The 14,081-nt window shown below is 39.8% G+C and overlaps 1 protein-coding gene across 1 annotated transcript in view; it reads left to right on the forward strand.

Moving 5' to 3' along the window:
* The window catches only part of vps13a (vacuolar protein sorting 13 homolog A), a 36,393-nt gene that overhangs the window by 2,881 nt on the left and 19,431 nt on the right, over window positions 1-14,081 (forward strand). The window contains 34 exon segments of the mRNA XM_054610646.1: window positions 101-210; window positions 425-484; window positions 662-721; window positions 951-1,031; window positions 1,420-1,477; window positions 1,950-2,077; window positions 2,287-2,393; window positions 2,532-2,703; window positions 3,684-3,746; window positions 4,424-4,556; window positions 4,734-4,828; window positions 5,318-5,460; window positions 5,718-5,919; window positions 6,007-6,121; window positions 6,849-6,985; window positions 7,159-7,291; window positions 7,486-7,603; window positions 7,749-7,893; window positions 8,203-8,314; window positions 8,464-8,624; window positions 8,756-8,912; window positions 9,051-9,130; window positions 9,248-9,307; window positions 9,609-9,745; window positions 9,747-9,805; window positions 9,927-10,043; window positions 10,257-10,360; window positions 10,642-10,809; window positions 11,391-11,698; window positions 11,857-12,004; window positions 12,229-12,400; window positions 12,693-12,817; window positions 13,007-13,176; window positions 13,789-14,045. Coding sequence (XP_054466621.1) covers window positions 101-210; window positions 425-484; window positions 662-721; window positions 951-1,031; window positions 1,420-1,477; window positions 1,950-2,077; window positions 2,287-2,393; window positions 2,532-2,703; window positions 3,684-3,746; window positions 4,424-4,556; window positions 4,734-4,828; window positions 5,318-5,460; window positions 5,718-5,919; window positions 6,007-6,121; window positions 6,849-6,985; window positions 7,159-7,291; window positions 7,486-7,603; window positions 7,749-7,893; window positions 8,203-8,314; window positions 8,464-8,624; window positions 8,756-8,912; window positions 9,051-9,130; window positions 9,248-9,307; window positions 9,609-9,745; window positions 9,747-9,805; window positions 9,927-10,043; window positions 10,257-10,360; window positions 10,642-10,809; window positions 11,391-11,698; window positions 11,857-12,004; window positions 12,229-12,400; window positions 12,693-12,817; window positions 13,007-13,176; window positions 13,789-14,045 — 4,395 coding nt within the window.

Here is a 14,081-nt window from a genome sequence, read left to right on the forward strand (position 1 = left end):
TTAGGGTTAGTTAAGCCAAAGTATACCCAGGGTACGTTGAACTTGCTTCGTAGTGCAGGCCCCTGGTCTCATATGTATCATATTGGTCTGTGTTTGACAGAGGACCCCCAGCTGGAAAAGCAGGACACCTTTGTGGAGAAGCTTGTCACTCAGGTCATCAAAAACCTGCAGGTCAAGATCTCTAACATCCACATACGCTATGAAGATGATGTGAGTATTCAAACTGAGTTACATAAATGGTGTATGCGTGTACAGCAAAACTCCATTTTGTGTTTGTAAAGTAAGCATTAAGTGAAAAACGCAGGGACCAAGAGGTGATGGCATTTTTTGAGACGCCAACAATGACGGCATGAATCATGCAGACTACATACTGGCCAGCTGATTTAATTTCTCTTGTTTAATTTATTTTGTTTGTTTTCCACAGGTCACTAATCCAAACTGTCCCTTGTCATTTGGAGTGTCACTTAAAAACCTCAGTCTTCAGGTAATGTGTTTCAATGTCCCTCCTTTCAGATCATATTCTTTGTTACATTCAGCAAGCGATGTGTTCTTAATCATGAATTAATACATCAAACTTAAACATAATTATAACATATGTATATAATTACATTGAATGTAATCTCATGAACTCTACATTTCACTGCTTGTTTCATCTTTCCAGACGTGTGATGAGAACTGGAGTCCCAGACTTTTGGATGAGAATTCCAGGCTTTTCTTCAAGGTAACTACTGAACCATTCTGTCATTTGTTATTACTTTTTGAAAGATTTTTGTGCAATTTGAGCCAGTTGGTTTGTTTTGTTGTTCGAGGAACACATTTTATTTCGTCATAACCAAACTTTGGCCCGTGATCAAAATTTTAGAACTCATTGCACGCTGTCAGTTAAGTTACGTCGTCATGGTTAGCATCTGCACTAGTCTAACTGATTTGTGCTTTCTTTCTTCTCTCAGTTGGTTCAACTAGACAACTTGTTTGCCTACTGGAATGTCAAGTCTTTACTCTTCTCCAATCACAGTCCAGATGAGGCCTTGGTGAGTCTCCCTTTTATTACAGTGTTTAGTTATGCTATCGTTTGTCTTATTCGACTCTATTGAGGCTTAAGATAAAACTTCATTAATGTAACCACTCAGAACAGCCGGTCAGTTTTCCCTTTCAGGGAGTAGAACAGTTTCAAAGTAACACAGTCACAATATGAAAGGCCAATGCAGATTTTGTTAACCATCCATTTTATCAACAAGGACTTCTTCTATTAGCCTAATGCATAGAATATTTTGCAAAGGTGCCGTTGTGATTGTTAACTCCTGCATGTTCTTAAAGCAGTTACAAAAAGAGATGTAATATGTTGAGAGGTTAAAAAATGTTGAATAAAGAAAACTGGTAGAATGTAAATGAAGCTCCTCTTCCTCTGTTTTTTTGTAGCGATGTCTCCAGAGCAGCGTGGACATCCACAACTCCATGTCTGTCTCCCATGACTTCAGTGAGTGTCTCACTGTCATATAACTTAATGACTTAAATTCTTTGTCTAGACCGCCTGATGAAACCACTCTAAAGCCACATGTTACTACTGAATCAGTAGTTTGCATGTAGAATGTGACTTTGCACTTGGCATGTTATGTTTGGCTCTGACACTGCAGTGTCTGAAAAAAATGTGTGAATCACACAGCTTGATGCTCCATCACCACCAACACATTGAAACATATTTTCAGCACATTTTAACAGATTTGTTTTGAGGCACAATCTCACAGATTTTGGCTAACCTTGCTACACAAAACCCACAAAAATACATGTATTTTTACATGATTATTTTTATTCTTTTTTTTGTCAGAGCATTTTTTTATTGATTGCTTTCTTGATACAATGGGAATTTCAACAAATATAACAAAAATGTTTTTTTAAGAAAATTACAAACCCTATCTTTGAATAATCTATTCCTTGTTGCTGCTCCACAGTTTTTCGTCCTATCTCAGCGGGCGCTAAACTGCGGATGAATCCCAGGTCAGATGTGGACTTCTCCTCTCCCAAAGTGGACCTAATGGTCAATCTCAGTGAGGTGGCCATTGAGCTCAACAGACCTCAGGTAGGTGTTGTTTTGGAAACTTGTTTATTTAAAAGTCTGGTTGAAACAAAATTATTTGGGGAAACAAATAAGTAAAAGACAAAAATGGTGAGAGAAATTTAATTCAAAATTTAAAAGGGAAATAGTTAAAGAGGTTGTTCAGTGATCTTAACTACTCTTCTGCCGGTACTCTTTGCCAGTGAGTAATTGCCTACTTCCTCTCTTTCCAGTACATTAGCATCCTGGAGCTGCTGGGCTCAGTTGATATGATGTCTCGGAATCTGCCGTACAGGAAGTACAGACCGATGGTCCACGTTCACGAGAATGCCCACATTTGGTCAGGGAACACTTTGACTTTGATCATGAATTACATATTAACATATGACCTTTGAAATTTTACCAACCTTGGATGTGTCGATACTTAATGTTGGAGATTGTGGATTTGACTGTATGCTTCTGTGTTCATGCCTTGCAGGTGGAAGTACGTGATCACAGGCATCCTGGAGGTGGATGTGAAGCCTAATCTCCACATGTGGTCATGGCAGTGCATGCGCAGTCACCGACGGAGGGTAAAATGTTACCGAGAGCTCTACAAGACCAAAATCACCAGCAAGAAACCCAGTGAGGAGCTGCTCAAGGAACTAGAGGTGGGACAGGATGGAACCGGGCTGAATGTGGGGAGAGGAAGGAGGCGTCCCTGTTTACCTCTTAAGATCCTAATATTTGAACCACTGACAAGCTTCATATGATATTTGGAGAATTTCTTGATAAATTGATAAATGGAAGTCTATGATTATTTGGAGATTATGATGCATTGATTTCAAATAGATATAATTATTACATTGCTTCCATATACCAATATTAATTTGAATTCTGTTGGTAATATCTTACGTACACATCCATTATTTTTGTAATATCTTTGATTTGTTCACAAATGCTTTGACAGATCCTGTATCTGCCTTGTCATTAAGGTCTATTTGAATTTTATGAAATTCCAATGAGGATTTGAGTGCAGGGGCCACAGTGTGTAGTTAAGGAAGGGAAGGAAGGTGAAAAGTATTGCTTACTATTTATTCCACATCTCAGCCAATCTGTCCTAAATATAATTGTGATTTGGCTTCAATTGTGGCTTTGAGTTCTGGACCTTTTTTGTGTAACTTTTGCCAAACAAAATGTATTTATAGTGGGACATTACTGCTTGTGCAAGTTCAGACTGCACAAGCAGTAATGCTCGATAGTAAACTGGCAAATACCCACAGTACTTAACCACAGAGACCATAATTCATTGCCTATATGAAATGTAATATAATATGCAAGTAGTTAATAACAAAGATATTACCTTCTCAATATCATTTCAGTGATGCTTTGCTCTAGCCATAATTACCTACTTATCCAGTGTTCAGCCCTATGAAGGGATTGATTGAAGTGCATTTGAGATTGATAATGTACCTCAGAGAAATACAACATTAAATCTAAATGCTTTTCCTCTGCCATTTCTCTGCTCTGTAAGCATCATCTTTCCCTTCCCTGTGATTAATAATGGACATTTAGTGATAGATGCATTCCTGCATGGTGTTGCAAGAAGCTGCTAAAAGCTCTAATTGGCTTGTCTGGTATCTATTCTCAGGAGCCCGAGAAGACCTTGGATATTTTTAACATCACGTTGGCCAGACAGCAGGCTGAGGTGGAGGTAAGCTCTGTCCCACCTACTTCATGGAGGGCATCTTCACTTTGTTTACCTTCTTTGCACTGTATCGTTTTGTGCTCAAATGTCCTTTTTATCCTTATGTCTCAAGTATGCTACTTAAAAAAAGTATTTAATATTCTTCCATTCATGCCAATGAATTTAAGAAAACATAGACAGAGAAATGATACAGAGTAGCATTCTTTTTCTGAAATTCCCTGTATGTTTCCATCGACATTCTCACATAACCAAAGTGATACAACAGCACAAAACAGACAGTGGTAACAGTTATCAGCAGTTGCATCTAGAGGTGAAAAACTTGAGATGCAACTGTCAAGTCCTTTAATTTGACAGATGGTAAGATATTCTTACATATTCTTGACTTTTTCTGCACAGCACTTTGCTGAGGACTGCAATGTTACAATAGAGTATATCTCTTCTTCTGTAATTCATATAGGTGGCCAACAAAATAATATTTATTTTTGGATGAGTTTCATGTCACACATAATGCAGTGAACATGTGCTCCTTCGATTCATCTATGTGTTGACACAAACTGCCGAGATATGGAATTTTTTTAAATTTACAATTAGTTGAGATGTTTGAATCACTCGTTGTCAGATTAAGATTGTGCTTTTCTCATTTGTAAAAAATAAATAAACTTTAATATTTGTAACTTCCCCAGGCAAGCAAGGCAGGCCTACGCATTTACCGTCCAGGGCTTAAGATGGAGGAAGAGGAGTCTCAGGGTTGGTTGAGCTGGATGTGGAGTTGGGGAGGAGAGGCTGATACAGAAACAAAAGAGGTCAAGACCGGAGGTAGGATGTAAAAAAAAAAACCACGCAAGACATTTTAATAATAGATAATATCCACATGTGGCTAATAGGACCAAAGCGAAGCGCTCCAGTGGGATTTTATAGCCAGAGTTAATGGTGTTAGCTAATGCTTTCCTTATTCCTTTTATTCTTTCTACTCCTTTTATTCCCTCTTCTCAGGTTTTGATGAGCTGTTAACCACCGCTGAAAAAGCCAAGCTCTACACGGCCATTGGATACAGTGAGACCGCTGCTAATCCCAACCTGCCAAAGAATGTGAGTCACTCCCCTCGACGCCTACCTGTCAACAGCACTTCCTCTCTATCCCACTTAAAGGAATACTTCATCTCCAAATAGATCATTTGAAGAATACTAAAACAAAGGAATTTATTAATGAACTGAAGTAAATGGCGGCTGCATTTAACAACAGCAAAACTATATCAAAAGATCCATTTACAAACTCTCACACATCTATAGTAGTATAACCCAAGTCTCATTCATCCAGTAGTATACTCGCTACTTCCCAAAAATATGCATTTTGACTAAAACCGTGTTATTTAAAACATTTCTGAGTTTGAAAACGGATGTTTTGACATGCGAAAAAAACTACATTTTCTTCAATTATTAAAGGTATCACAAGGAGAGTAATTAAAAGACAAATGGTCATTTTGGGTATGACATATTGCTTTAAACAATATTACCAAGATCAAAATGCAAATACTGAATCGGATACTGTGATTATACTATGTTGTCATTTCTTTATAGTTTGAGGACATGAAGGTCAATTTCCACATGGAGAAGCTGTCTGTGTCCATCAAAGACAACAAAGACAAAAATGAGATCATCAGGCTGACTGTGGGAGAGCTGAAGTCCACACTCACACAGAGACCTGGAGCACAAGCCATCAAGTTCGTCATAACTTTTTATTTTTACAATATTTAAAAAAATAACCCATTATGATAAGCAAATTATCATTACAACCACTAGAAGCGTTTTTTTTTTGGTTTTACTTTTGTTCAGTTAATAAGCAACACTCTTTATTATCACAAAATCTGTGGGGGAATTTTTTTGCCTTTCCATTATTAATTTACTTACAGTATATATCATATTAAGGATCCTGGCATTGGTGGCACTGACATTTAGTCTCTTTTCCTCTTTTTATCAGAGTCACAGCTCAGCTTAGTCTGTTTGAAGTCACCGGCCTGTCCAGTAACCGGCCCGCACCAACCCTCCTGTCATCAAGGAAGGCAGCCACGGGAGCAGGGACCCCGCTGCTCTGCATCCTGTTTGAGACCAACCCGCTGGATGAGAGTGCTAACCAACGGCTTCATGTGGAATCACAACCCTTGGAAATTATCTATGATGCTGTAAGTGGTGTCCGTCAGTGTATGAGCATGAATTAAACATGAAGGGGGCCCATATCAAATGGATTCTTTGTTTGTGTGTCTGTGTAGATAACAGTGAACAGCATGTCAGCGTTCTTCATGCCTCCTGACGACCTGCAGCTGGATGAGCTCACCAACGCAACCCTCATGAAACTGGAGCAGTTCAGAGACCGCACAGCCACCGGTCAGTTGCACATACATGTACAATGATCTTCTGTATGTCAGGGGTTAAATCTAAGCCTGGTCCCAAGCCAAATGTTTCCATTCCTCAATCCTTGTTTTTATTGGGTTATTTTCATTTTCCCATGTGCTTTCAAACAGCCTGCATGTCTGAGCCACTGTAGTGTTCCTGTTTATGTTCTTGAGACAGATGGTGCCCTGAATTTTTTTTGAAGTTTCAAGCTCATTTAGTCACTGTAGCTCATTTGGGCACATTCAACGAGGCTCTTATTCAATTCAATTCAATTCAATTCAGTTTATTTTGTATAGCCCAGAATCACAAATTACAAATTTGCCTCAGAGGGCTTTACAATCTGTACACATGCGACATCCTCTGTCCCGGTCTTATGATTACTTAAACTATCAGTGCTCATCAAGGGACTGCTGTTGGAAATTAGCTTCAGCTAAATACACGTACAGTACGACTGACGTGTAATTCATGAACTTAATTCAGCCAATAACTAAATCAGTGCTTATAATAGACCTATGATTATAATTTGAATTAAACAAACATGATGCTGACCGTAGTGCTCAATGTTGAACTTTATCAAGCTTTCTTTCTATCATCATCATTATTTAAATAATAATAATTCATACGTCATTAAGGTCCGCTGTATTTGATAACAAGCTGATCTATTGTTTTGTCTGTTCTGGCTGTGATTTATAAGTCAATTACTTTTTTTTTTTTTTAGGTTTAATGTATGTGATCGAAACACAGAAAGTCCTGGACCTGAAGGTGAACCTGATGGCCTCCTATGTCATCATTCCACAGACTGGCTTTTACAATGGCACTCAGAACATCCTACTGTTGGACCTTGGACATTTCAAGGTCAGAGAGTACAAAACTTGAACATGGGCTAAAAAAAACAACCCACATCAAATTGTATCAAAATCTTACTTCTGGCCATGGAGTTTGAGTAAATGAGCCTTTTGAGTTGTTATCCAAAGGCTTAAGTTGAAGGCTTACAAAGTTTTAACATTTAAATGTTGTTGTCTTTTCAGATGTCCAGTCAAAGCAAAAAGCATCTGCCTCAGCTGTCCGTGTGCTCCAGTAACATTGAGGATATCATGTTAAGAGCATACGACAGCTTTGACATACAGCTTAGCAGCCTGCAGTTCCTTTATAGCAAACCAGGTATACGAACTAGACTTTTTAGATATATTGCAATACATAATACAGTACAACATAATTTAAGATGTTTAAGATGTGTTGTGTGATGTGTGTGTGTGTGTGTGTGTGTGTGTGTGTGTGTGTGTGTGTGTGTGTGTGCGTGTGCGTGTGCGTGTGTGGAATAAAAATAAATGTAAAACTTCTTCTTTGTGTGATAGATGGTGACTGGAAAATGGCCCGTAAGCAGAAACAGTCACCGCTCCACATTCTCGAGCCAGTAGATCTGAAAGTGGTTTTCAGCAGGGCGATGGTCATCAAAGACTCACGCATGGCAAAGTAAGTTGTTTTTTTTTCTTCCCCCCCATACATCTTGTTATATAATATTTCATGTTGTAAGGATGTAAGATGCGAGGCAAAGTTAAAGGTCATATGTTTGGGTGTGTGTGCGTATAGCGTTTCCATGTTTGCATATGTGTTCCAGGTATAAGATGTCCGGAGAGCTCCCCCTGCTGTCTCTCCGTATTTCTGATGTTAAACTGCGAAATGTTCTGCAGCTGGTAGAAAGTATCCCACTGCCTGAGAGCAGACCTGCTGCACACACCACTGCTGCATCCTCCGCTCCAAAGGTAAGACCAGCAGGATGAGTCCTAAATGCCCCTGTTCACATTTTGTTTGGATCAGATAAATTACCGAGAGGGAACAGAACTGAACAACAGTTTTGGGCAAAATCCTGGAAAAAAATGTTTTCCTGCAGTTTCTTCTACAGGTTGCTTTTGGTGTTGTTGTTCTTAGTAGAGAATGGAGAACTACATAAATTGATCAATTATCAATTGATGAATACGATGTACTTTAATTATAACAGATTTTAATAAATTCAGTGTGTTAATACTTTTTTTGCTGATACATCTAATGTTTCGGTGTTGTTTCCTCCTCAGCCAAAGCAGTCGTTCACCCCACAGCTCACTCCAAGAAGACCTCTCAACTTAGCTGACCAGCGCTCCTCTCTCATGTTTGAGTCATGTGAGACCATCAGCATCACCTCATTGGGTAAGACTTGCTGCACATTCTATAGCCATGTCCTCCTCGTTCTGAACCCCCACGCACAGCCACACATGCGTAATCATCACGCTACATACCTTGTAACACTCTACAGTATAACAGATGGGTCATTGTGTGTATTTTTTTTCACCTCTCAGGGTCAGAGGAAGATTTGTTCTACGATGCTCCCAGCTCTCCCGTTGGTGATCGGACATTCTTCCCAGATAATCCCATGCCGCTGAGCTACGCAAACAAAAGAAAAGGTTCAGAAACTAAGAAGAACATGACAGAATTCTTCATGACGTTTGAAATCAGTGAGGTACAGAGAGGTCTTGTTGAACTAGGTGACAAGCATAGTCTGTGATGCCGTTTGATATGTCTTTCTATTATTGTAATCTGTTCTTTTTCTTTGTCCCTCTGTATGTTCCTCTGTTTTCTTTGTTCATCTAGTTTTCTGTTCAGTTGTGTCGTCTGTCCGAGGATCAGGAGGTCACAGTGCTCCACCTGGACATAGAGGGTCTGGGCACCGAACTGACACTACGCACCTTTGACATGACATCTAACACCTACCTACGAGAGATCTGCCTCAAGTGCCCTGAATACATGGGTGTGTGGATGCTTGGAGGACTCACAGTTCTTGAGACATTATTCATAACTCAATTTGACTAACATTTGGTGAACATTCTAATACGCATTTGTCAGCAGTTTTAATTTGTCATTTTTTGTTTATTTCATCATTGGATAGATTCTGAAGAGAAGCAGGTTCAGCTGATCACCACTCTAGACAACACAGAAGATGACCTTCTTACCCTGGACTATATTAAAGTATGTGTGATACCATACGATAAAACTGACCCCTTTTAGATGTGTCAGTATCCTGAGTCAGTATTTTCCAAATGGTGGTAAATGGCTTTCTCATTGAGGATTGTATGTCTTTTCTAGGCTGATAAGAATGGCCCTGAGTTCAAGTCTCAACACAACAATACAGAGCAACTTATTAAGGTGAGGAAAATGTTAGTTCACTAGTTATTCCAAGTAAGATGCTTCCATATTATTATATCCGCTGTATTGGAATTCATTTGTATCAAGTTTATGCAGGTTTCCCTATAAACTGCATAAACTGTTCGATGCTGGAAGATATTGCGAAGTACATATTAAAAAACGAACTTATCTTTATGTTCATGACAGCATAAAAACAAGCCAGTATCCGAACAAAACAATGGTGCTTGATGCAAAGCATAGATGCCATTTTAATATTCTTCGCCACTAATATTTTACTTTTTGACAATGCGTTCCCCATCAGGTGACCTTCTCGTCCCTGGATGTCCATCTCCATACAGAGGCCCTTCTTAACACCATGAACTTCCTCAGCAACCTCCTTCCTCCATCCACTAAGAAGGAGGGAGGGCAGGATGATCTCCCCACCATCCCTGAGGAGGAGGGCAGAAGCAGAGAGGGAGGGAGAGAAGAAGGAGGAAGTGACTGTAACCAGGAAAAAAAGTAATCTGTCCTCATAAACCACTTTCAGAGTTTCATTCAACTTTACATTGCAAAGCTATCATTTGCCCTGTGGATGTCTTTTATTACTCACCTTTTCTTTCTCTGCACTTTTTTCTCACAGGCACAAAGAGTTCAAAGTTCGCAAATGTGGTAAATCTGCATATCAGAGCTGATCTCCGCTGTCTGAAGGTTTTCATTCGAGGACAGAAAGCCAGGATCTCAGAGATTAGTATCGAAGGTATGGAAGGGTTGTTTCATGTCCTGCTCCGTGACACAGAGGATATTAAATTAATTCTGTCTCCCCTGCATTTTGTATCAAGCCTGTTGCCACCTAAAGTTCTTGGTTTGATGCAACCATTCTGGTTTGTTCCTCCATGCATGAATTGCATAAAAGTATGCCGTTAAGTGGGAAATGCAAAACAATAGCTTTCTTGCTTTTTTAACCATCCAGGTCTGGTTTCTGAGGTTCTGATGAGGAAAAAGGAGATGGAGGTTCTTGCGAACCTGAAGAACATAGTAATCCTAGACTGTGACAAAGATGCGCTTTACAAGAAGGTACAATCAGAAAGTTGCCTTTTTTCAAAATGCTAATGCTCTATGCTAATCTATCTTGTAGCAATGCACTTAAAGTACTCTTAACTTTTGTTCTATAATAATGAAATGGTATGTATTTAAGGCTATATTTATACTTCTCTTCCTCTGCTTTTAACTACCTGTTTTTCTGGCATGTTGAGCACTGAGCATAAGTCGCTCTGGATAAGAATAGTAGATGACTGATATTCTGATTTTTGTTTCCCAATAGCTCTTTAATTCTCCTTGTGTCATTTATTTCTAAGGCTGTGTCTATCGCAGATGAGGAAGTGTTTGCTTTCCGCATGGTAAACTATACAGACGCAACAGAGGGAGATGCTTATCTGGACATGTCTAAAGTTGACACCTCTGTCACGCTGACTGTGGGATGCATCCAGGTCATCTTCCTCAACAAGTTTGTCTCCTCCATCCTGGTAAGAATCACATGTCCCTGTAACACTTGAAACCTTTTTCTGTATTAATATTTTCATGTAACAAACTTCAAAAGCATGTTACAGACAGTACAGATACTAACTTTGAATAAGAAGTCGGTCATTTCTCTGACATATTTAACAGTTTCAACTCATAAACAACCATTGAAACAGACTAAAGGCACCCATCTTCCCAGAACAACCCTCCCTCTTCCCCACCCTCCCACATGTCCTAGGATAATACACTTCCTTGAGTGACAGATGAAACAAGTAGTAAATGTGACAAGGGGCACAGGGTCGGAGGAAACAATCCAAGATTTGTACTGTTGGTTTTGTCCCAATCAGTAAATATGTGAGGGATAATGATGGTAGAACCCCACATGCACATGTATGTATTTGCCAGGCTAAGTATTTCATTAAAATGAGTCTCAAGATTTATTTTGTAAGATAATTATGTAAAACTAATGGTGCATAAACTGTATGTTCATTTTTTCTTGTACTCAATTATTTCTGCCTTCCAACCAAAACTTCTAATCATTTATCTCCCACATTCTGTAATTGTCCATCCTTTTTTTTCCTCCCAGGCATTCATCAATAACTTCCAGGAGGCTAAAGAGGCCCTGGCTGAGGTCACAGTCCAGGCTGCAGAAAAGGCAGCGTCAGGTGTGAAGGAGCTGGCAGAGCGGAGCACTCGGATCGCTCTGGACGTCCACTTCAATGCACCCGTCATCTTCCTGCCCCAGTCCTCCTCTTCCTCTAATGTCATCGTAGCTGACCTTGGTCTGCTGTCTGTCAAGAACTGCTTTGCCAAGCAGCCCTTTAAAAGCGATGCAAAGATCCCGCCTGTTGTGGATATAATGATTGTGAGACTGACTGACCTCAAGATGTACAGGTCAGAGACCAGTCGTTTTAAGGAATTAGGAATGCATGTTTACTTGCTGAAAGAAGATTTTTATGCAGAGCAGCAAAACAAATTGTGATAGATTGAATGACAATAATATATTCTTGCGATCACTTCTCTCATTACTTGTATCTTGTTGCTTCTTTTAGGACCACATATGTAGATGAAGGTTTTCAGGGAGAGACCCAGCTGTTGATGCCAGTCAGCCTGGATTTGGAAATCCAAAGAAATCTTTCATCCAACTGGTACCACACTATACCTGACATAGAGATCACTGCTCATCTTAAACCCATGAGTGTAAGTAGTGCTGTATGGTAGCATGGGAAGGAATGACTAGTTTACAGCAAATGTAGTGTTTCTTATAGACTACGTAGATTTTAATTTGTGTTTTTTGAGTATTGGATTAATAATTTACAGGCCTAGAGATTAGGATATATTATGGCTTTGTTAGTGATGGTGACTTTTTGTCTTTTCTAAATAAGTGAGAGATTTGTATCAAATCCCATGTCTGTTCCCTACAGCTGATCCTCAGCCAGGATGACATGACAGTGATCCTGAGGACTCTTAGTGAGAACCTGTCAGAGAAGTCTGATGCTCTTCCACCTCCAGCTCCTCCATCCACCACTGACCGCTCCTCTGACTCTGTATCTAACAAAGAGTCCCAGGGCTCTGGAACAACTGGGCCGGCCAGCAGTAAGGCATTGTGGTTATGCTCGTTTATGTTCATGTGTGTAAAGTTGTCCTAAAATAAGGCAAAATTCATAAGAACTTAATGAGCTGATGATAACATTTGTGTCATTACACAATCCTAAAAAATTACCATTTTAGCTTAAAGTTTGATAAGTGAAAGTGAGGCATCTTCAGGCTTTCTAGGACCAAATCCTAGAAAGATTATGAAATATTTCATTGAAAATCTTTTAAATAATTGTAACCAAAAACTAATGATGAATCTTTCTAACGTGGTTTGTGCTGTGTATCTTTGTAGGTAACACAGTGGTGACGGCTGCTGTTGTAGAGCCTCACAAAAGCAGCAAGCTGAAGAGCACACTCAAATTAGACTTCAAGTTTGACTCAATGACACTCGTCTTGTATAGCCCTAATGGGAATGAGGTAATGCATACACACACACACACACACACACACACACACACACACACACACACACACACACACACACACACACACACACACACACACACACACACACACACACACACGCAGACACAAGTGATGTGTGAAATTAAACTTTGCCCCCTTTTACAAAACACAGTCTAACCCAGTGTTTATGACGTTATATAGATACAGCTGTTGGATTCCCACGATGAGCAGCTGAAGTTGGCGGAGTTCACTCTGGGCACCATCTCCACCTCCGTCCACATGTTCTCCGACAGCTCCATGAAGGCCTCAGTCCGACTGGCTGCCTGCCTTCTGGATGACAAGAGACCCAGTATCAAGATGGTCACCCCGAGGTACTCGGGACACACACACACACGCACGCACGCACGCACACACGCACACACACACACACGCACACACACACACACACACACACACACAACACACACACACACACACACACACACACACACACACTACACTTTTACACACATTGATATGTATTGTCTGTGCAAATAAAGTCATAGCTGTCGACTTTTGCACACTTTCCCATCAAACCAGTTAAAATGCCCACAACTTAGGCTGACATAAAAATATTGAGTTACAATTTTACACGCTATCTACAGTATTCTATCTTAAATTACAATATATCCGAGCTTAATGATTACATATTCTTGTTGTCTGTCCTCAGATGCTTTGTAATACTTTTATAATACATTGCGAGTGTGATCTTACTGACAGACTGGTAGATGTAGAAAACTAACTCATAATTTTCATCCCTAAAAATATAATTTAGGTCAAATAACATTTAATGTTTTAATGATCTGCTCCTAATAATATATAAATCACTACTCATTCTGACTCTCAGTCCTTCTTTTATTATTTTTTATTTATACTCTCACTTTGTCCTCTCCTCCACATCCCTCCTGTTGATATCTTTAACCCCTTTCCTTCGTCTTCTCCAGGATGATTGCAATGCGTCCTGGTGCAGAACAGAACATGATGGTGGAGGTGAACTACCGTCAGGGCCGTGATGGCACCACTTTGGACACAGTGGTGCAGGATGTGTACCTGTGTGCCAGCATGGAGTTCCTTCTCACAGTAGCAGATATCTTTCTCAAGGCCACCCAGCAGGGTTTTGCTCAAAAGCCTCAACCCAAGAGCAGTACTGCAGTGGGAGAGAAAAAGAACATTAACTCCTCTACCACATCTAAAGAGTCCAGTGAGTTAATCATCCATTTAAATTTAGTAAACAGTG

This window comes from Anoplopoma fimbria, chromosome 13 (genome assembly GCF_027596085.1).
Source record: "Anoplopoma fimbria isolate UVic2021 breed Golden Eagle Sablefish chromosome 13, Afim_UVic_2022, whole genome shotgun sequence".
Taxonomy (NCBI): Eukaryota; Metazoa; Chordata; class Actinopteri; order Perciformes; family Anoplopomatidae; genus Anoplopoma; species Anoplopoma fimbria.